The 22,078-nt window shown below is 40.7% G+C and overlaps 1 protein-coding gene across 5 annotated transcripts in view; it reads right to left on the minus strand.

Annotated features, from left to right (window-relative positions):
• LOC130174694 (arf-GAP with coiled-coil, ANK repeat and PH domain-containing protein 3-like) overlaps positions 1–22,078 on the minus strand; it is a 73,669-nt gene that overhangs the window by 21,874 nt on the left and 29,717 nt on the right. For all 5 annotated transcript variants that reach the window (XM_056384796.1, XM_056384794.1, XM_056384793.1 and 2 more), the window contains exons 2-10: positions 21,045–21,102; positions 16,623–16,742; positions 15,818–15,871; positions 6,961–7,019; positions 6,410–6,593; positions 5,203–5,247; positions 4,975–5,070; positions 4,273–4,347; positions 1,791–1,802 (exon numbers count right to left, since the gene is read on the minus strand). In XM_056384796.1, the coding sequence (XP_056240771.1) occupies positions 1,791–1,802; positions 4,273–4,347; positions 4,975–5,070; positions 5,203–5,247; positions 6,410–6,593; positions 6,961–7,019; positions 15,818–15,871; positions 16,623–16,742; positions 21,045–21,102 (703 nt within the window). The remainder of the gene's footprint in view (positions 1–1,790; positions 1,803–4,272; positions 4,348–4,974; positions 5,071–5,202; positions 5,248–6,409; positions 6,594–6,960; positions 7,020–15,817; positions 15,872–16,622; positions 16,743–21,044; positions 21,103–22,078) is intronic.

Below are 22,078 nucleotides of genomic sequence, written 5' to 3' on the forward strand. Positions count from 1 at the left end.
GCTTTTAATTTGTCCCATTTTGGATGATTTATTCCTGTCTCCCACCGCACTGTAACCGCACTGTTATTCTCAAGATTATTATACATCTGTTTTATTCTATTGTAGCATGTTTTTTATCTTCTATTCGACTCTTTTGAATCCTATTTAAATGTCTTTTTATAGTGTTTCTTAATATCTTGTAAGATAAAGGCTTATAGTTGTTATATAAAGTTGCTATACAAATAAACTTGCCTAATTGCTTAATTGTTTATGCTTTTGATTATATTATATAACAGTAGCCTGCATGTATTTAGGTTTCTAGAGTTTGTATAATCCATTTACATACAATCTTTATTTATAGCTTAATGGAGAATCGGCAGATTAATTGCTCATGTAAAAAATCTTTAGTTTTAGCCCTAAATTTTATTAAAACATTTTTTTATTTGTTTTTATTTGTTCTTACATTTAGAAGTGATTACAACGATTAGATATGGATTGAAACAACATTGAATCCGAAATTACTTTAGTCAAAAATAATAGAGAGTAGAAAAGAGAATAGAGAATTAGTGGTTTTGGACTTTAGGTCAAACAAAACACGACATTGGAAGAGTCACCTTGTGCTGTATGTTGTTGTGATGGACATTTGTCACAGTTTTCTTTAATGTTTTACTCACTAAGCAATTAATTGATGAATGTAGAAAATAATTGGCAGATTAATCGATATTGACAATGATCATTAGCTGCAGCCCTACTTACATATGTCTACACATTTCTTTTTTGCAGGTGCCATCTATGTCTCCCGGATATTTACATCTGTGATGTTGTGGTTTCATGCTTTGTTGCCTGATGTACAAGCTTGTTGACGATCATAAAAAGCAAAATATGTAATCATTATTTCATTACAACATCTATCTGGAGCATGAGGCAGTAAAAATAAATCCAGCCACACAGTGGCTTGGAGCATGTAGCGCTGAAGCAGTGATGTAAACACAGGGATATAGAATAGCAGGCAGTAGCCGACAGGACTTCTCCATTAAATCTGTGGTTAAAAATGAATGGCGCTGGCATTTAGATGCTTTTGCTGTTCTGTCAGCCAGCAATAGTGACAGTCCACAGGTGGAGCACTTTAACTCCCTTTCTGCTCCCCTGGTTTTTTGTTTTGCTTGTACTGAGTGTACGGGCTGCTCCTTTGTCCTGGGCAAGTTTACACAAGGCTTATTGCACATGCTTGATGTGACAAGGAAGAAAAGAGACAGAGGAAGGAGAAAAGAATAACAACATATAGGCCGGCCATACTGTTCTAAAAGCAGCAGAGTCAAAGAAGGGGAATATAAGACAAGATGCAGTGATATTCTGCAGTTTTTGGCGTGAATACATCTAATATCTGATTTAATATTTTCAGATTCAGAGAGTTTCCACATCACTTATGATGCATTTAGAGTAAAATAACATGAAAAAGCAAAAACAGAAGCTGACTGACCTATTTCTGTGTCAATCTTGGCCAACAATTACACTCTTATCCATTTTAGGACACTGCACTTATGTGGTGATGTAACAGACAGTTTCTATACAGGCCGCTCTAACTAAGTTCAGTGTTTCTAATTGTTCTGTATAAATGATTCAGGACGCGCGTCAGCTCGCCCTCAAGGCTTCTGGAGTGCGACTACAGCTGAGGAAAACTTCAAAGGGGTTTGTTAATGTTCTGCACTGAGGGCTACGCTGCTCCCTCCCACTGCACTAAACCATAGATGTGTTTCAAGTAAAAAAAACGAAAATTCAGATGGGAAAAATAAAAATAGAGGAGTACTCACCTGCATGAGGGTCTGAGAGGAGATGGTGGCGTTGGGAACATGCGGACAAGAAGAAAGGAGAATACAGCATTAGAACCACCAAAAGCAGACTGGGTTAAATGGGGATAATACAGTAATCTTTTAGGTTGAATGCACCTCTCCTTATCCTCTTTACCGGTCCCCCCAGTAATGAAGCTGCCCATCACACTTCAGCAACAAAACACCTTTACCAACCCACTATAACACCACAATATTTTCATGCATATTTCAATGTGGCTTCTTCACCTTTGTGACCTTGTATATTTACTACTACTACACATCCCTCGGTGATGGATGGTGTATGAAGCTTAGTGTCTAAAAGCTCTGGCAAAAACAGATCAATAACTGGCCCCACATGTGACCCGGCCCTTCCCCATGGCTCTATCCACAGCACAGACCGCGGCGCCCGGAGGAAGAGCGCCGACCGGAGCTGTCTGACAGATGGTCACTGATCCTGGGGTACGGAGGAGCCAGACACTGGCCCACTGAAAATAAAGGGGTTTTTTGTTTTAATTATTAAAGAAGGAGATGGCAGACAAGGAGTGCACCCAACATTTATGGATTTTATTATTTGGAACATCAAAGTGTGATCGTTTAAATGTGTAAAAATAGGAGTAAAAAATTCTAGTGTAATATGGTGTGGTTCGATAAAGTAATAAGGGCATTATATTTACCAATTAAATTAAGTGTGATTAAGAGTCGTCAGCTATGATAGTGAGACTGAACCTCTACAGCAATGGTTTGAGCTAAAGGCTAACATCAGCTCGCTGATATACTCACAATGACAATGCTAGCATGTTAATTTTAAGCTAACACTACTACTGTTAGCGAGGTAATCTTACAAATATCTTGACAACTGTTAAATAGATTGCGGTGAAATTTTGTGCAGAGATTCATGGTCCCCACAGGAAGAACACTACCGACTTTGGTAATCTCCCGACTTTTCCTCTAGCGCCACCGAGAGGTTGACGTTTGTGGGTCAGAGTGAAATACTTTGACAACTATTCATTGGATTTCCATGAAATTTACAAAAGATATTCAAGGTCCCCAGAGGATACATTCTAATGATTTCTAATGGTGATCCTTTGAATTTTTATTTAGCGCCAACATGAGGTCAAAATTTTGTTTGTCAAATACTTTTATTCATAGCCAAATAACGACAAAGCTAAAGACATTCCCTTCAGCCTCAGCACTGGCATCGAGGTGCGTCTTCTTCACCATCTGAAATTTCTCAAACCAGAGAATTTGACAGGATCCTTAAATGTGGTTTTTAACATCTGATTAATTGCGTGTTTTATTTTAATAGATATAATGTCACATTTTCAAGAGAGGTTAGATTACTGCAAGTCTGTTTTTGTCATGATTGTAGTTTTCATTCATCTTGACGGGAACCCAATTCCACAGCAATCCAACAAATATTTGAGATGTGTCTCTAAAAACCACACGTGAACTGACTCATCAGAGTCAGTAGGATTCCTCCTCCAGGGAACATGAATGTCTGCACAAAATTTCATATCAATCCATCCAGTAGTTGTTGAGATATTTCAGTCCAAAGTGGTGGAGACATGAGCATGGTGACAAATCCTCAACAAACCATAAGATCAGCACTTTAATGGACTAAGAACACAGTGAGCTCCCGCTTACAGTTTTCAATGTGCTGACAGTTGCCATCTACAGCAGACAACAGTGGGATTAATATCTCCTTAAAAACACTTAATTCCACCTGGTTTAATGCTTAAATCAATGCCTGGACTTTGTCAGAGAGATTAATCAAACACTTCCCAGCTGCCCAGGTCTAATCCCTCCCCAGTCACAACAGATGCACTGGGCCAAGTGGCAGACTGGATCTCGGAGGTGTGATGTGAGCACGTTCACACCCTGTTAGCTTCTTGCTACAGCTCACTGTCAACCTGCCAACCTCGCACACAAAAGGAAGCTTCTTCAGGGACAAACGCATGTATACGATTTCGTGCAAGGAAATATCAAAGATAAACGTCAGAGAGTTTAGTTCTTGAATCCAGGCTTTACAAGTTGTGTGAAGTGCTGAAGATAAACAGTCCACTCTAAGGCTGCACACTGAAAAAAAAAAGAAAAGTAGAAGAGGGTCCTCACATGTAAAAGTTGTACTGATGATGGTCCTATGGATGAAACATTCATTTTTTTGTTACTTTTTGCACATGTACTAAATTCTTTTTGCAGCGCAAGAGCCCCTTGTATTTCTTTGTGGTCAGTGAGCGGCTGTTTTCTGGTATGAGAAAGAAATACTGAAGCCATGTCAGGTTTCTGCAGGGTTGTCCAATTAAAAGTTAAGGCTTTCTAAGAAAACCAAATAATACCTGTTTCATAATCAACCCAAATATGAAGGTTTGATGGAAAACCTGCAGAATCATTTATTTAATTAAATGTTTTACGACTTCTCATCATCTGCAGACACCCTGCATATTTTGGTAAAATAGGAACTCACCCTCTGCTGAATGGTGGCATGTTTATGCTCCATTTCCCTCTTCTCCATGGCTGAATCAATCACCAGCTGATCCAGCTGATGAAAAAAAAAACACAAAAAAATCATAAAGTAAAAAACAAAACAAAAACAGGTTCAGCTTCGCATCAGAGACATTCAGCCAAAGGTGCACCAAGTCAAACTCTTCATTTAGCAGTGAAATAATCCTAACACATACAGCATGACAGTGGGTGAAGGTGATGTCAGAGCTGCAGTGATGCTGACTGTAACACTTTCCACTTGCAAACACAGGCTTAGCCTCCAATGACAGTGTTAGGTCAGTGTGTGGTAATGAGGCATTGATTCAGTTCTCCTGCAGCAGTCAACCTGCTGTGGCAAACAAGTTGGTCCACAGTAACATGTGCTCCAAACAGCTCTAATGGAGCCGTCTTTAGTAAGTCACAAATGAAGTGCATGCAGAGAGGAGGCTTTTTTTTTTAATGAATAAAGTAGACCCAAAATCCAATCATGAAGCTGTTGTATCGCAATGTTTCAATCATCAAGTGGAAATTTAATGGACAAATTATGCAATTGGCATTTGTCGATAGTTCAAATGAGGATCAAACAAATTCTAATTCAGACAATGAGGCTGGGTGGATAATGCAACCCAGCTGGGGGGGGGGGGGGGGCACGAGGCACGAGGCAAGATAAAGATGCTCCTCTCACCTCAGCAGCCAGTTTCTTCATGTACGGGTCGATCTCATCCAGCAGGTTGTAGCCCTGCTGGAACAGCGAGTACTGGGCGTGCATGAATGACAGCATCTGGGTGGGACAGGAGCAGTGGTTTTTCAAACATTATGAAGTTTTATGACACAGTCGGATGACTCTGTATTTATATTATAAAAGATGCAGATGTTAGTTAAGGGAGCAATACAAGTGTCTGAGTCGACTTACTGCATCTAGGATCTCAAATTTCTTCTTCGCCTGGAGGACATTGATCTGCAGGGGAAAAAAAGTGTTTCTAAATGAGCATTAGACGGTCTGGACCTAGTGGCTATTGAGAAAAACTCCCTCTAGTGGACAATATTCTGCTTTGTCTAATTGTGACATTGTTAACCCTTATTTCATTGTGTGGGGAAGAAGCGGAAAGTGGAAAAAAAATAAAAAACCCTGCCTGCCTGACGTGGATGGGTGACCTCTCTCTATGTGACTGCAACACTAAATGCAGACTTGTTTCTTTCATACTTAATGCGACAACAATGACCCCTGCTGTTGAAGCCTTTCGCATTGTATTTCCTATCTGATGCAAACCTAAATGACATTTTGTGCTACATTTAAGAGGTCGCTTATACAAACAGCGCATCTCCCAGCAGCTTTGACCTTTCCCGCCTTGAGACACTTTCAGTTAAGACTCAAAAGGGTCAGATGTCTGAGAGCAGTGAGAGACGGGTGCCAGCAGACAAAAATCAAGAAGGGAAAGAGGGCACGGCCATGGCGGCGATCACACTGAATCAGTGTCTTTGTTCCCGGCGGCAGTCTCGGGTAGGAGGCTTACAACTGGTAGGGCAAAATAAACCCATGCTGCATATGAACAGAGCGGAGAATGTGTCACATAGATCAGAAGGACGGATACAGACGTCGCTGCAGGCTGAAGGGCCACGTCGTGGTCATTCCTCGATTGTACAGACGAGATTAGTCCGGCTAGCAGGAATGTAAACGAATACAAATACAGTATCAGATTGTTCCCTCTTACTTGACTGCAACTATTTGCCACAAAAGGTCACACCACTTCTTCTCGAGAGTTATAACTGATGATGAGTGCAACACGTATCATAAACTCTCTGCTGCAATCAGTGTAATTGAGATACTGTTTCTGAATGACCTCAGACCTACTTTGACATTTCATGTTAGTTTTGTTTTTGCAATTCCAACTTGAACAATTTTTTCTAAAGGTTTTATTATTTGACTAATTTGGGGAAATTGGATAAAATATGTAGCCTGTGAGCAGCTAAGCTAATACATGTACTGTATGTATAAAGAGCGTAAAGAGCAGTTAAAAACATAAATATAAAATAAAGCCATCTCCACAGTTTCTAATAACCATTGCACTACAGGAAGGAGGAGGAAACATCAGTCCATAGATCCGAGTCATTTCTCTGACCTGTAGTACGTAATCCAGGGCGAGGTGTCGGAAGCACTTGCGGGTGATGCTGAGCGTGCTGGTGGCTTCCTCGACCTCGTGAGGCTTGTTCCTCGGCGCCTGGGCGTTCTTCACCTGCGCTATTTCCATATCCTCTCGCACCCTGTCAAAGTGCTTCTTGGTCTCCTTGAACTTCCGAACATCCCTGACGGACACAGAGGAGCAAAAAATTTAAGTACAGCCACTAAATCAAAAGCTACATTCAGGAGACAGGGGAATTACAGAGTCTGAATATTTACAGGAGTCAAACCGCAAAGTCAATGTTTCTGTTAGAAATAATCTGCTTTAGCTACATATTTCATGATATGTCTGTGACAAAATATCTGGGCTGCAAAAGGTTGCACTGTTTAATATTTAAAAACACCAAAAAGGTTTTCAGGGGTTAAAAGGTCTACCTCTGCTCTTTAAAGGTTGTGGACTTTGCCTTTTTCTACCTCTGCTGAATTTTTCATACACGTAAAAGTTCTGCAGGGACGCCTGACTCAAGCATCGTGAATTGTAGGTTTACTCACTCTTTCACAAAGTTGTGCAACTGCTGCTTCACAGACCTCTGAGCTTGATCAAACAGTATCTGAAACAGACGGAAAGAAGAAATTAGTATTTTTGACTTTGTACACCTGGAGTTGAAGGCCATGGGCAAAAACCTTTATATGTTGCTGGTTACCAACTCAAGGCTATTTATCAATATATCAATCATTTAGAGCTAGAACAACAACCATTTTCTGATCTTTTACGGACAAAACTATTAACAGATCGATCAAGACAAACATAAGTAATCGCTGCAGCCTTACTCAGATAAAATGATGATCTTTACAACTGCTGTTTACACAGAATTATGATTGTAAAACTATTAAACTAATGATCAATTATACACCAATTTGTGTCATTATAGATTCAACACAATACTGAGTTAACTTAACGCAGTTCCCACCAGAGGAAAAACCACTAGCCCCCCAATCAAATGTAAGACAATGGTGTTTCTATATTCATATCAGTTTTTATTATTTAGACTAAAAATGGTTGCATAGTAATAATCCACTCAAAAAACTTGGTTACCAGTTGGTAATAATTCAATATCTGTACTGATTATCATTTTGTATTACTAAAACTACATTTATGACAGTTGTTAAACCTTGAGCTTGTTGTTTAACATTAACTATTTCAGTTTGAGTGAATCACCCAGCAGTAATATAAAGTATAACACTAAGAGCCATTGGTACTGGGTTAAGTTTGATGAAAATTAGCTTTAAGTCAACTCTGGTACAAGATGCTTCAAACTTAAGTATTGTATAGGTTTAAAATTACTGATACATTAATATGTACATCACTTTAATGTTGTAACTGGTAAAGGGGGAGCTGGTTTATAATTCTATGTGGCTTGTAAGTCTTATCTTACCTTATATTGGCCTATAACAATACATCATAATTTATATATTATTAATTTTTTTTTGTTGTTTTTAAAAAAAAGTATAAAGGAGGAGAAACAGAAATTGTACCGTTCTATAGTAAATGTGCTCACTACCACTGCAAAAAATATAATGAATAATAACTGAATGAATGTTGTCTGCACAACCTTTTGAAAAGGCAACAAGGTGCTGTCAAACCACCTGCCTGTATTTTAACCAACAGAGGGCGACAAAGCACAACTTTTTTTTTTTTTTTTTTTTTTTTTGCATGGTGCATTCAAATGATGCAAATCAGCCCCTTAATGCCTGTTGGGATGAATGGAAGAAGAATGTCACTCAGACTCGAACACAATAACACTCTGCCTTTAGTTATGTGTTTTACATTCAAGATCCCTCCTCTCTTTCACCCTCTGAGCACATCGTCTGTGATTGCTCCTGCCATCCCGCCGCTGCTGCTGCTGCTAAATAGGTCACTCGGGCAGAGAGGGAGAGAGGAAGTGAGTGGGAGGGAGGAGTTTTTGGTTCAATGTGACACTGCAGAGTCGGCATCCAATGCAGGGCGCAAACCCTCTCAGACAAACTGTCGTTGCCCATGTCCTGTCACCACAGCTGAGCAGCTACATTGGTTGAAGGGTTTGCGTCCTCATCCGGCCTGAATAATTGGATAAACAACTGTGTGTGTGTGGATTAGAAGATTTGAGTTAGCAAGGCCCAATAAAACGAGGCTTATGGGTGTTTTAACTCGGGGATTAGAGGAGCTGATGATGAGTGAGACACTTCACTATTGTTGCCGCTGTAGGCTTTGAACGGAGTCAGCCACTAACCAGCATTAAAAAAAAATAAATATAGATGACTTTAATTTGACCAGATTTAAAAATAAAAATGTGGTTCAGATGGAAGTGGTCGGTTTTTCAAGTATTCCTGCCCCCACCTCTAAAACGGAAGTGTTTGTTTTGATCATGGGTTCAGGCCTCATTTTATTGCTCTATAAACTCGCTGGGTCTTAATATGTGTGAAAGTGGAACAACAAAGAAGCTCTTCCATCCTGTTTGTTGCTTTGTGGTTTCTGTTCTTACATCACAAAACATCTACTTTACTGTATGTGATTAATGAACAAAGGAATTCCTCCGATACTGCACCAGACCAGACTTTTCCAGCTCTCCAACAGGTGAACCGATGTTCCTAGTCGAGTAAATAAACTGCTTTTAATGGCTTCTTGCAAAGTGTCAAGTTCAAGGGACGCCCCCGATTGATTGCAAATCACCAGTGTCCGACTGTGCATGTGTGGTCAATCTGTTTCCCTGGAAACACTTTAACAAGCTCTCAGAAAAGTGCAAGTGAGAACTGGAAGTTTGTGCCATCGAGGGCTCCCACAAAAACGCAGCGACTCAAAACACAAGATCAGCAGGGCAGCGGTGCGCAGGGGCCACAAACACTTGAGTGTAAGATTAGATTGGGAATTGTGCAGACAGGAACTGAGGTGGATGGTGGCTCAATGAAAACCACAGTCTTTACATGTTGTTAAGTCAACAAGTGCACCGCCATGATGTTTGTGAGTGAGTGGTGGCAGCAGAGCCGCTCTGAGACTTCCTGGCTCTGGGGTTAGTGGAGCCCATAGCATTCCTGAGCTGCTTTGTGGCAATTTGACACCCTACTCTCATTGGACCAAGATTTCACAGGTTGTCTCTGCGTGAAAGCGAGGAAGGCGTATACTGCCTACAGATATACAATATGCCTAAAGGGATATTATGGTTTGATCAGGATAATAATGCAGCGTTCTGGGGATGGTGATGTTGGTGTTTGGTCTATCAGTCTGACGGTGTTAAGATTTCTGAAATATCTTTGCAAATACTGGATGGATTGCTATAAAATTTGTTTTTATGATGCCCAGAAGTTGATTCTTAACACTACTACAAATTATGAATGATATAATTTACATTTAACATGAACATATCATCATTATCAAATATTAATCTAAGAACACTATATATACATGAATACATGCATACTACACATAACCACCATTTCATAGAGTAACCTACTGCATTACATGTTAAATATTTATTCCAGCACTGTTTATACTACTCATCTATTTAATCACCTACTTGTATGTACATGTACATGTCAATAAAGATTTATGTTCAACCCTGCTTTTGGACATGTATGTTAAAAAAAAAAAAGGCTTTTGAGTCATAGTCATATGCGTCCAAACAAGCTGCTCCCATTACTCTGCTAGTGACTGTGACCAACAAGCTAACAGGACAGGGTTAGCCAGTCGCCCCAATTTATATTTGATTCAATAAATATCACAAGAATTGAAGTTATATTTTACAGAAACAGAAAAACGAAGGATTTCGTAAGAACTGACTTTAACATTGGCAGATGCTCAAAATTAGCATGCTAGATGCTAGGAACATTAGCTTCACATACTGGTATGCTACAAATTAGCATGTTAACATGCTAACTGTTAGTATGTTGTCATGCTTCTGTTACCAGTAAGATTATTACAGATTCATGAGGCTCCTATAGTGGCAATAGACGTTCAGCACTCTGTTTGGACTTGAAATCTTCTCACCAATTACTTGACTATCATAACAATTAGTCTAATTTTTGACAGACGGATCAACAAACACAACAGAGCGGGAATGTGGTGGAACAAAGACAACGCTGTCAAACATGTTGTAAGTATGAAAGGACTATCTGGCACGTCTTCACTTGCCTGATATCTCAGCTAAAGAATGAGACACCATCACAATGGACTACTGTTGGGACGCAGACTGATCTAATGACATCAATCTCAAACTTAAAGCACCTTTGTTAAAGTGAAGAGAAACTGTCATAGTGTAGCAGGAGAAACTGCTGTTTTTACTTTACGGCCTAATCCAGCCCTCCAACAGAAACGTTTGGTCCCCTGACGAAAGCTGAAGCTACAAAATTCTAACTGATATTTCATAAATCTAGCGTAGATTACAAAATAAATAAAGTCTTATGTAAATCCCAAAAATATATTTTCTATTATATACTACTGCCCCAACATGAAGAGATGGAATTCATTGTACTGAAATGAAGTGTAACTTATGAGATGAGTAACACAACTATTTTTTATAACATAAAATAATATAATTTGGCCCATTTGACAAGAACAGATTTGTGTCAACATCAAGTACTATTGTTTTTCATTTAACCATAAATGAGGCCAATCAGGTACATTTCCAGCCTCATAGTGAAACACATCAATATAATGTTATTATGTTTAAATTAATAATGAGTGTTAACGCAAACTGCTGATACTCCCACACTCACAAACATACTAATTATGACATGTGCCCTCACAGATACAGTCCTAAAACTGTTAAATAATCAATGCAATTAAAGGAAATAAACACACAATACACACAACATAGAGGCATGTGGCCTCCCACTCTTCAAAAACAATGCTGAAAAACTGGCCCATAGTTGAAGCTAATACTGACACCTGCTCTAGGATTTATTACTCTGCTTATTTTACATCTAAATATAGACCTGTGGTTCCCAAACTTTTTCTGTCATGCCCCCCCCCCCCCCCCTCAGAAGCCAAAAAACAGCTCACACGCTAACCTCACAACTTTTTCAAAGACTAAGCTGTAATATATCTAAGGGCAAAAGTCCATGTAACATTAAAATAACATGGAATATATCACGTTAAGCCCCTATTATTTATTCATCTATGGTGAGATGAATGTGTCCTCGTCCAAACAGTGGAGATCCAAATTGCTATTTATATTCATATTGTTAAAGGGCTTTGAGGCTGATCTTACCATAGCACAACTACTGAATGACCAGCTGTCAATATGACGTATACTGATATAGGAGCGTTTAGTTCATTTAGTTAAGTATATTTTTACTTTCTAAACAAACAATGCTGGTGCAGTCTGGAAGGAATGATAAGGACTGCAGTCGTAGACAAAAAAAAAAAAAAAAACCTTCCTATTGTGTCTCTCTTTGTTTTCCCGTTTCCAAATATAACTGAGAGACACTAGCGTTGGCGTCCCACATGGGAATTCACTCACTCATTCAGTATGTAGAGCCGGCTGCACGAGGACATTTATTCTATCTAAAGGCCTTCACATCCAGAAAGTCATACTGTATGTAACTGAAAATGTATTTCAGAATCACATGTAACCTAAATTATTTCCTCCACTCGTTCATATTTTCTCCCCATCTACCTACTGTAACCCCCCCACCCCCGTTCCCCTATGTATAAACCATGCATTAAGACTCGGCAGCTCAGTCTTGGCAGCTCAGATGTTAGTCTCTCTTTGCATCTCTGTGTCAGTCTCCCCTCATTTCTAATGGATGCTCAGAGAGTCAAACATAAGTCAATAATTTATTCAGAGTATTCATATGGAGTTTCATGCTTGAATTAAACAGAGACTGTCAAAATGTTGGCCTGATTCTGCTGATGCTTCCGCCCGTCTGAAAGAAGACTTGATTGCGAAATCTTTTGAAAGGGAAAAGACGCACGGGTCTCGGAGCTCGAGACGAAGGAGCTACACTTGGCTTGCGTTTGCCATTCGTACAAACAGAGCCTGTTTGTTCTGTTGTGTGGTAATAGACTGGCAAGGGAGCCAAGCTATCAGGAAATGGAGGGAAGCAAGGGCCAAGACTCTTTTCTACTTTTCTTGGCTCTGTGCGCTCGGTTGTCTCAGCTCTCGTCCATGTGCTGTAAACGCTCAAACATATGTGCTGTTTGTGTTTATTTTGCAGGGTTTTAAAAGGCATCTGAGCGTACGCTTCGACAAGGGCAGTTGGCACTCAGAGGTCCAGTTTGTACCAGTGCCATTTAATATTCTTGAGCGTCTGCCGCGTAGAACGAACACAGTGGCAGCTGCACGGCAAAACATGCACGCAGAGGGACATCCGTCACAGGAAGCAGATACAACCATCATCATCTCTTATTCATCGGAGCGCTGCTGGAGTCCCTCAGCTGCAGGCGGAGCTGCACAGTTAAATGCACACGGTGTCTTTCCTGATTAAAAGATGAACATGTATATGATGTCAACAGCAAATGTCACAGCTTCAGCAAATGAAACTCTTTAATGTACGCGCATCACGAAGCTCTGCTCACTGTGTTAAGGGCACAGCGTCGCAAATATTATCATTTCTGTGAATCTTACATCTCAGGGGAATCCCTCTTATCGCTTCAGTCTCACAACTCTTACACACACACACACACACACACACACACACACACACACACACACACACACACACACACACACACAGTTCTCCTTTTACATCAAAGCTACAAAGAAAACCTTTGAGAGCCAATCATATTAATGTCCAGTCAGACTCCTGGCTCTAACGGACTGGATGGAGGCAGAGGGGGAAAGAGGAGGCTGAAACCCCAGCTGAGCTTACAGTGGAAGAGGCCAGCTGATCCCAGGCCAAACCACGCTCTGTTGTGGTCTCTAAAGTGTGACACGCTGAACCAGACAAACAGGGACTCAAGTCAGTGTGACACTGACGGAGCGATGAAGTCTGCTTCTGACTGGAGCTGGGAAGGGCTGCAAACAGAGAAGGAGCACGTAATCCTAAAACTACCAAAAGCTCTGAGATGAAAACATTCAGAGAGGTAGAGCAAAACAACAGGAACCAGATTACAGTAAAACAACACCACAATATACAGCCTCAAAAACAACCCTCATATTGAATCAACACCTCACTGACAGCGTAAAGAAAACTCAACAATACAACCGTCACAAACGCAGCATTTTTTGCATATTTATGACATTATATCATAAAGGATTTTTGTCCACTCCCCATATACAGTAAATTTAGGGATCATGAGCTCCCAAATATCATTAGTGTGTTTTAAGGACTGCTGATTCCCCATAATATACATTTTTCCACAGAACGAGCCAGAAAGACTTCTGAGATTAATTTTTGTACCAAGTCGAAGTTGAAAGTAGAATTTTAATTAACTGTTATGGAGAACTTAAAATTCAGTTGCCAGTCGGTAAGCCTAGTTAAAACTAATGCAATCTAATAGAACAACTCTCCAATAAAATGCAATCATAATGTGAAAGTTATAATATTTGATTTTTGTTTGAATTGTTTAAGAGAGACATTGATTCAACTTTATGATCATTTTGGAGGATGTAGATTGTTTAATTACTTTACGTTATACTGAGAGGCGTTTCGAGTATTTATCACTCCTGATCGATCGGCAGTAACTGGGGTCTTAATGGGGTCCTCAGGTTGCTTCCAGGCATGAACAAATAACCCCATAAACACAACAAATTGCTGCTTTTATACTTCAGTAAACATACTCTAACTGGTGAGATTTACAGGTGTTGCTAGGTTGATTTTGTCTCCTGGATATAGCTTCAAATTTCATGGACATCATGAAAGCGGCATCACACACACACACATACATATATATTAGATACTATAAGAGCACACTATTGTATGGTCACATGCTATTGACAGTCACGAACATACATACTGTACACATGACTGGTCATATGTAACACACTCTGTGACATGTCGAGGTTATACAGGGTTATTACTGTCCAGCGGCTAAAGCTAATCCACGTCAGCCTGACCGACCCGAGCTGTTAACCCTCCATTTGTAACGCTAAACTCCCAGTACCAACAGACTGGGAGCGAACGCGGTGGAGGGGTTTGCAATGATGCATCTTTGTTTCAGCTTCAGGAAGGAATGTAATCCACACACAGACACACACACACACACACACTGCACTTTACGGCATCGTCAAGCACGCAACGGGTTCAAGCTGATGGACTTCAAAGGGTCTTGGAGGGGCAGGATGGGGGCAGGATGGGGGCAGGGGGTCAGGAGCCTTGGAGGCGGGGAGGGGAAACAACACAGCAGTGAAGCACAAGCTCAGTCTAATGTCAGGGGGAAGGTGTGGATAATATAAAATACTGTAACTAAGGTGAGTGTAAGGAAAATATAGATAACTGCATTTAAAAACAGAAATGGACTTTACTGCACCACGTTCTAATAGGGCACCCGTTATAAAAGAGTTATAAAGGTGTACTTTTTTGGGGGGGTTTTCAGGTTGTGAACACTGCCTGTAAGTAGCATTCAAAAACATTTAATACATGAATTATAACACATTATAATGTAGTTTCTATTGGACACTGTGTGTGTATACTGTGTATATTATTGTACATGAGCAAACAGGGTATAAGTTTTTCTTTGTATGAAGATTTATATGTTGCATATAAATAATAAACAGGGGGTTAAAGTATTTATAGAGAAGAGCTGCAGACAATCTGGACCAAAACCCATTTATTATCAACTTATTTACTCTTATAACTGCATGTGATCATTAAAACCCCTCTTTTTCTACCTATTAACATCTAAAACTGCAGAATTGATTGGTAAGTGAGAAACCCATGAACATTTATTACTGGGTCGTCAACATTTATAACTGAATTATTATCATGAAGAAAAGCCAATGGGATCTTTCACAACCTGGCAGCTCCAAATTTGTTCTTCTTAATGGCTTTTAACAGATCCATAAAGCATCAATAAATACTAATTAACATACCATTTGTAACAGTTGTCGGTAACATCTGTACTGCACCATGTGAGGAGGAATTCCTCTTGTTTAAATCCATTTTAGGAACACAGCGTTGACCTAGTTGCCATCTTTCCCTCCGTGGTACCGAGCTGTGATAAAGCTCTGATTGACAGGTACAGCACTGACAGTTGCACAGCGACAGACGCAGATGTAATGATGTGTGAAAGAAGTGATCCATGTGGGATCAGTTCAAACACCGCTCAGCCTGACCCTCCGCCTCATACTAAAGGGAATATAGGACCCTAGTGAGGCCTTACATGCCAGTTAATGTTAGCATTTCAAGACTGGATGAAATCATGGTGCTGGTGTGTCTCAATCTATTGTATGTGGAGCATATGGGGACAGTCTGGAGAGAAAGGCTGACTTACCATGTGGTAGTTGATGATCTCCTGGAGGCTTTCCCCGCACTTTTCCAGGCACTCCTGCAAAGAAAATAACACATAACTTTCTTTAACTTCTAGACAATACATAAAGGGATATTCTCATAACTGCAGCTGCATTTGCATTTGAGAAGAAAATAAAAAGCTGTCACAAACTAAAACCAAAATTTATTTGAATTCTAAGTGGGAGAAAATGAAAAGATCTGCAACGCTACAATTAAGTCAAAGCTGGTTAATGTCACTGGGGTGGACTTTTAAGCTCTAGAGGATTTTTCCCCTTGAACTTTGTACGGGAAAAAGAACTGTAATTGCAGGGCTGATTCAGATCTTTTTATTTTTTTTTAATTCTTTATTTTTTATTTTTTACAATGGAAACTACAAATATGAACAAGACTTTAATAAGAAACTCACAATTAGTCATACAGCTGAGGCCAAGAAGGCTTTTAATAGCACTTAATGTCAGCAGCAATGAAAATAGTCCAAGACGCTGGTGCCGTGAGTCGAGCCAGAAGTAAGTTTCCAGACTCGATCTGATCCTCACTTACTAATCTGTTAGTAATCAGGTTTACTCACACACACAAAAACACACACATACAGTACAGAGCTGTAAGGCTAACACCCAAAGGGGAGGAAAGTCCTCGTCCCTGGAGACACTTACTGCAACAGTCCCCTCCACTAAATGACAGAAAAATATGACAAAGACAGACAATAAAGCCACAATAAAGGCGACAATGGATCAAACAGAGGCCAGATGAAATGATCTGGACACATTCCCAGCTCATCAGAAACTCACCGAGATCATCTCATCCTTCTTGCACTGCTGGGACAGATCCCGGATGCCGTTGACGAAGAGTTTGTTGGCGCTCACATACGCCTTCCCCGCTTCAATCATCCCGCTGCATAGCTTCACCAGCTGTGGAGAGAGAGAGAGACACACGTTTGGAGAGGATAAATGAAGGTATGGGAGGGCTTTGCAGGGTGGTAGGTGCCATTAAGGACAATGTCAATCATACCCTGAGCACATTTAGGCCTATGTGGGAACCATTATGATGGAGCATCAGATGGTCAGCTGTAATTTCAGCTACAGCTCTTTTGAGCCCCGTTTATTTGCCTATGCTTCCTATATTAAGGTCTGCTGAGAATTAGCTATTAGCAGTTGCTGTTTGCAATCTAGGTTACTGGATCATTTTGATACTGGAGAAAACATAAAAATATGATGATTCTCAGATGACTCAATATGTGTTTCATGTCTGCGTTTTAAGACTTGACCGAGTTATGACTCATTCTCTCATGGCTTTCTCTTTTGGCTTTGCCCTGTATATTTCAACAGTAAAAATAAAAGAAGAGATATAAAATGTGAAATAATAAATCAGTAGGCTTCATCCTGGCTACAGCCCTGAATGTTGATTGTGATTAAATCGTCTCTTTATATGTAGATTTCTCTATTTCACAGAGGCTTGGTGAAATAGAAATCAGCTCAATAGGAGGCTCCATGTGACTCTCACTGAGGTACAATCAACACTTTAGGGCAGCAGCTTTTAGGGCTCAACATCATACGCTCAGCCACAACACTCAAACTTTTGTCTCAACATCAAAAATCTCCACGTTTTTTTTTTAACCACACATGGACAGGGATGCATGTCACACAGATGCATGTTTGTTGTGTAGAAACCACCTTTGGTAACATGAGCTAGTGGGTGCGTTGTCAGGTGGGGTCCATATGACGCAAGAGCACGAAGAAGCTATTAAATGTCACCCAGGACTGGAGAATTGATAACAGACGCTGATAATTCAGCGTGTATGTTTTGTGTACGACTTGTATCTCGACCACATACTGTAACGTATTAAAGTGAATATGCTTCATTTTCTCTGCAGCTGTCAGCAAAATTTGCCGAAGTCTGCTTTGTTTAGCTTCTACTTTCATGAGAGGAAAATTAATTTCTTCTTATTTTTCACCCTGTGTTCTGTTGCCAGGCTTTCTGTTTTCCCAGCACTGTTTCTTATCCAGCAAAGTCCCACTTCCTCCCATCTGTTAAGCAGACATACTGTAAGACTGAGCTGCTCTGTCCTGTAGTCTAAGGGAAGTCTTTTGACATTTTAGGAAATGCGCTTATTAGTTTTTTTGTTGTCAAGAGTTAGATGAGAATATTGATATGAAGTCAGTTGAATATGAAAGACATAATTAGCTGAGCTAAGCATAGCTTGCCTTGCTACAGAACAGTAATGGGTTTTGGTATTTGTCCATACAACACAGTTAGAAAGCAAAAGCTACTGTAAAAGTGAAGTAGACCATTTGGCTAAATGCTAACATGCTGATGTTTAACAGGTACAGAGTTGACTGTTTTCACAATCTTAGTTCAGTGTGTTAGCATGCTTACGTTTGCTAATTAGCAGTAAGCACAAACTATATTTGGTCATAAAGTAAAGGACAGGATGAATTAAAAAATTTGACCTGATAATAAGAAGAAGTCAAGGGATCCCAACACTCAAAATCATAATTGTGAACCCGGTGGCGGTGCTAGCAGAAAGGTCAGGGGGGGTCAACAAAGTCATTAGGCTTCATCCTCTGGAGGCCATAAATGTCTGTAGAAAAATTGATGGCAATACATTCAAACGTTGTGGAGATTTGCCTTGAGCCACGCTGCTAACACGGCTAAAAATTACCATTTTAAAGCATTCACTATGTAATGTGAGCGCCCTCCTAATTACATGTTACTAATGAGGTTCAAGTAGCAAAGAATAAAGCATTGGAAATCTATATCAGGCAATCAATTGTAACCTGGATCTATATTTTTTTTTCTTCTTCCCCCTTTTAATTTTTTAATTTAAAACTGCGCAACTGGGTTTGATTAGAATCATTCATGCAGAGCACAGACGTTTTTAAATGATCCCAGAACTGCAGAGGTTTTCAATTTCAGATGCTAAAGTGAGTGAGTGAGTAAAAGTGAAATTCTCTCCAGTGTTTTAAAGACACAGTCTCATGAAGGTAGAAAAAGAGAACAGTTTGATTATGAATATTTCATTTTCCAATTAAAAGTGCCCTGGATCCCTTCTGGTTGGGAATATAACTTTAGTGGTTTCCAACACTGATGGCAGCTAAAGAAGAAGTGCCTGCCTGACTAATCCTGGCTCTCCCTGACACATGCTGTAATTCAAAGTCAAAAGGAGCAGATGGACCTGTGACATGAGCTTTACCGGCAAAGCATCTGGCTGCCTCATTACAGGGCAACTGGATGATTTGAAAGCCAACGTGATGCTGTTTAATGTTTTCAGTCAATCCCATCTTACACTGCTGCCACATTAACGAACCTGGGCTGAACTGTTCAACAGGACTGAGCGACACTGCGCTGCCCATTATGTGAAGTGTAGACCGCCAGCAGTCGAGGCTAGCGATGTTAGCTATGTGGGATTAGGCACTGCAGAGTAATATCATGTTGAAAGTGAGCAGCTGAGTGTACTGGGCAAGCTGTGTCTAATGTCTGTTGCAGCGAGATATACTGTGACAGAATGTGGAGAACCACATACCAACATTCCTCCTTTTGACTCATTTTTTTAATTCAGTGCTATCATACGGGCCAAAGATCAGTGTGTGAAAGACCCTGGGGTGGGGGCTGGGGTTCAGACCAGCACTGTCACCAAATATGTCCAGAACTGGCTACTGGTATATGCTTTAATGGCAAAAGCTCAGAGCACCAGGGTGCTGTAAGTGCACATAATGTCTGTGGGAAATAAATAAATAACCATAACGCATGCAGAGGTGAGGTACAAGGACCCTCCATGTTTTTAATTGCTCATCACTCAACCCCCATTTTTGACCTACTTGTTTCTATAGTAAAATAACAACCGACATTTTGCATATCAACTGTTTACATGTATTGGACTTAGATGAGGCTTTTCAAATATGCAGAGGAGCAGAGCAAAGTTTAAATCTATAAATATGCATATTTGCATATCCATAACCAGCAGTGCTTGTATGCCAACAGATGTGGCACTGGGTTATTTTTGTGACCCCGTCAAAAGATTATGGTTCTAAGGTTCCTTGAGGTGGTGTTTATTGGTGTTCGAGACCCCTGAGAACACTTCATTTCACACACTGCCAAATACAAGGGGTCTGGAAAACCCATTACTCAAATCTGATGTTGATGGTGTTTGTCACTGTGTGCGCAAAACAGAAACACCTCTTTACAAAAACAAAAGTCACAGATGTAAATCTACAATACAGATTTCTAACTCCAATCATTACAGAACATAAATCCTTGCTGTGCTGCTTCAGGTGTGTCAAACTTGTGGCCACACCTCAGCGATCAGTGATGTCACTGATGCCTTCAGGTGTACGCTTTAAAAACCAGACTTGCACAGAGCTGCAGCCAATGTGGCAGGATTTATATTCCATATAAATTCTGCACAAAAAAAAGGAGACAGAGCTGACGTCACCTGGACTGATCTCAACTGACGCTTTGTAGAGAAAGAAAACAGGCACGCACCGAGAGCGTGGACAAGATGTTGCACCGTCTCTGCCAAAAAGTTAGACAAAGATGTATTTTATAAGAAAGTTATTCTTTATCCATACAAGACTTTTCAAAATGAAGTTATTAAGTGTTTTACAGGAAGCACCGTCTTGTTCCTACATGCAAACCTCAAGCAGTCGCATATTCACACCTCCACCCAGTGAAAATCGGTGTCACATCTACCGCTTGCTCCACATTTTGTGGCGGTTTTCACTGCGCTTGCCTCGTAGCAACATGTGGTTTACCAGCAAGCACCATCACTAGTCAGGTTTCCATTCAAATGCAGCACAAATCTCAGCAGAATTTCCAAAACATTAGCGGAAGAAGAAGATTTGAATGAATTAATGAACGTTTCCAACAACTAGCACAAACCGAATATGAGGAGTCGGGGCGCATCACAACACACAGCTGGAGAGAGCATCAGTCAACGGTGGAAAACCATGAAGAAAATATGATGTTTGTTTCATGTATTAATTTGTCTCCTCATTGCTCCACATACATGTAGAGCTGATGTTTGCACATGCTTCAGGTATGTCGTGATATATTCGCTAATCAATGCACTTTCAGCAGAACACAAACCTTTCCACCTCGCCGTCAGTGTCATATTTTGACACTTTATTTCTGGAATATAAAAACAATCTGCCTCTGAGAATACTCTTACAGCACCTGACGGCACGACTGGCAGTGACAATAGCAAAACGTCTTACCTTATCTAGTTTCGCCTCGATCTCCACAACCTCCGTCTCCACCTCATCAATGTTTGCCCTGAGAAAAAAAAGCAAAGGGAAGCTGTTAGTTTATGTGCGTTAACGTTGTTGACTGTAAATCCATTGAGATCATTCGTCTCATTGGAAAACAGCCGTTCTGCAATCTGTTCCTGATTTCTCACGTTCTCAGAAAGCACGAGGAGCACACCATAAATCTGTGAATGACAGAAGCCAAAGCCAGACATGTTTGGCTGCTCAGCGACAGGCGGGAGTCTGGACGTACTTTACGTGGGTGAGACGCCGTCCTGGTGGGAGCGGTTGGGCTCTGTCAAAACAAAGCGGCAGACGAGGTCTCCTACTGGCTGTCTGGCTCATCCCACAACCCCCCAATCCACCTACCCACTGTCAACACCGCCGCCACCAACACCAAACCCAACTGCATCTGGAGCCCCGAACCAAGTGGGAGAGGTGTGATTTACAGCCAGAGGCTAACAGCTGGATGATGTAGCTCCTAAAAAAAAAAACCCACGCTCTGTAGCTTCTTCACAAATGACGTCAGGAGGCAGGATGTGGATCGTGAACACTGTCTTGATGAATTAATTTCTATCTACTATTAAATATGTGTAATTTGCTGTTTAGTTGCATATATACAGAATTTCAGGGAAACAGAAAGAGGCGGGGGTTTTTTCCGACGCTATCCCACAAACATTTCTGAAGAGGTATCCTGGCACTTTTCTCTTAAAGCTAGTTTTCCATTTGATATCAAGCAGATAGCATTACAACTGGCAGCTCTACAAACACAGGAGCTCTGTGATGAGAGTATCCGTGGCATATATCAGCCACGCCTGGCAGGATATAAAACTTGTATCTCCGTCTCATCTCTTTCCCTCTGGCCTTGTGTGGATTAGCCCGCTCGGCCGGGCTGCGGCGAGCTCAGGGGGCGAAGGATGGCACGTGCGCGCACCCTCCTCTCCTCCCCCACACGCCTCTTACTCCCACCATCCCCTTTTCATATGGAAGTGAGGGAGCGGAGA

The sequence above is a fragment of the Seriola aureovittata genome, chromosome 9 (genome assembly GCF_021018895.1).
Source record: "Seriola aureovittata isolate HTS-2021-v1 ecotype China chromosome 9, ASM2101889v1, whole genome shotgun sequence".
Taxonomy (NCBI): Eukaryota; Metazoa; Chordata; class Actinopteri; order Carangiformes; family Carangidae; genus Seriola; species Seriola aureovittata.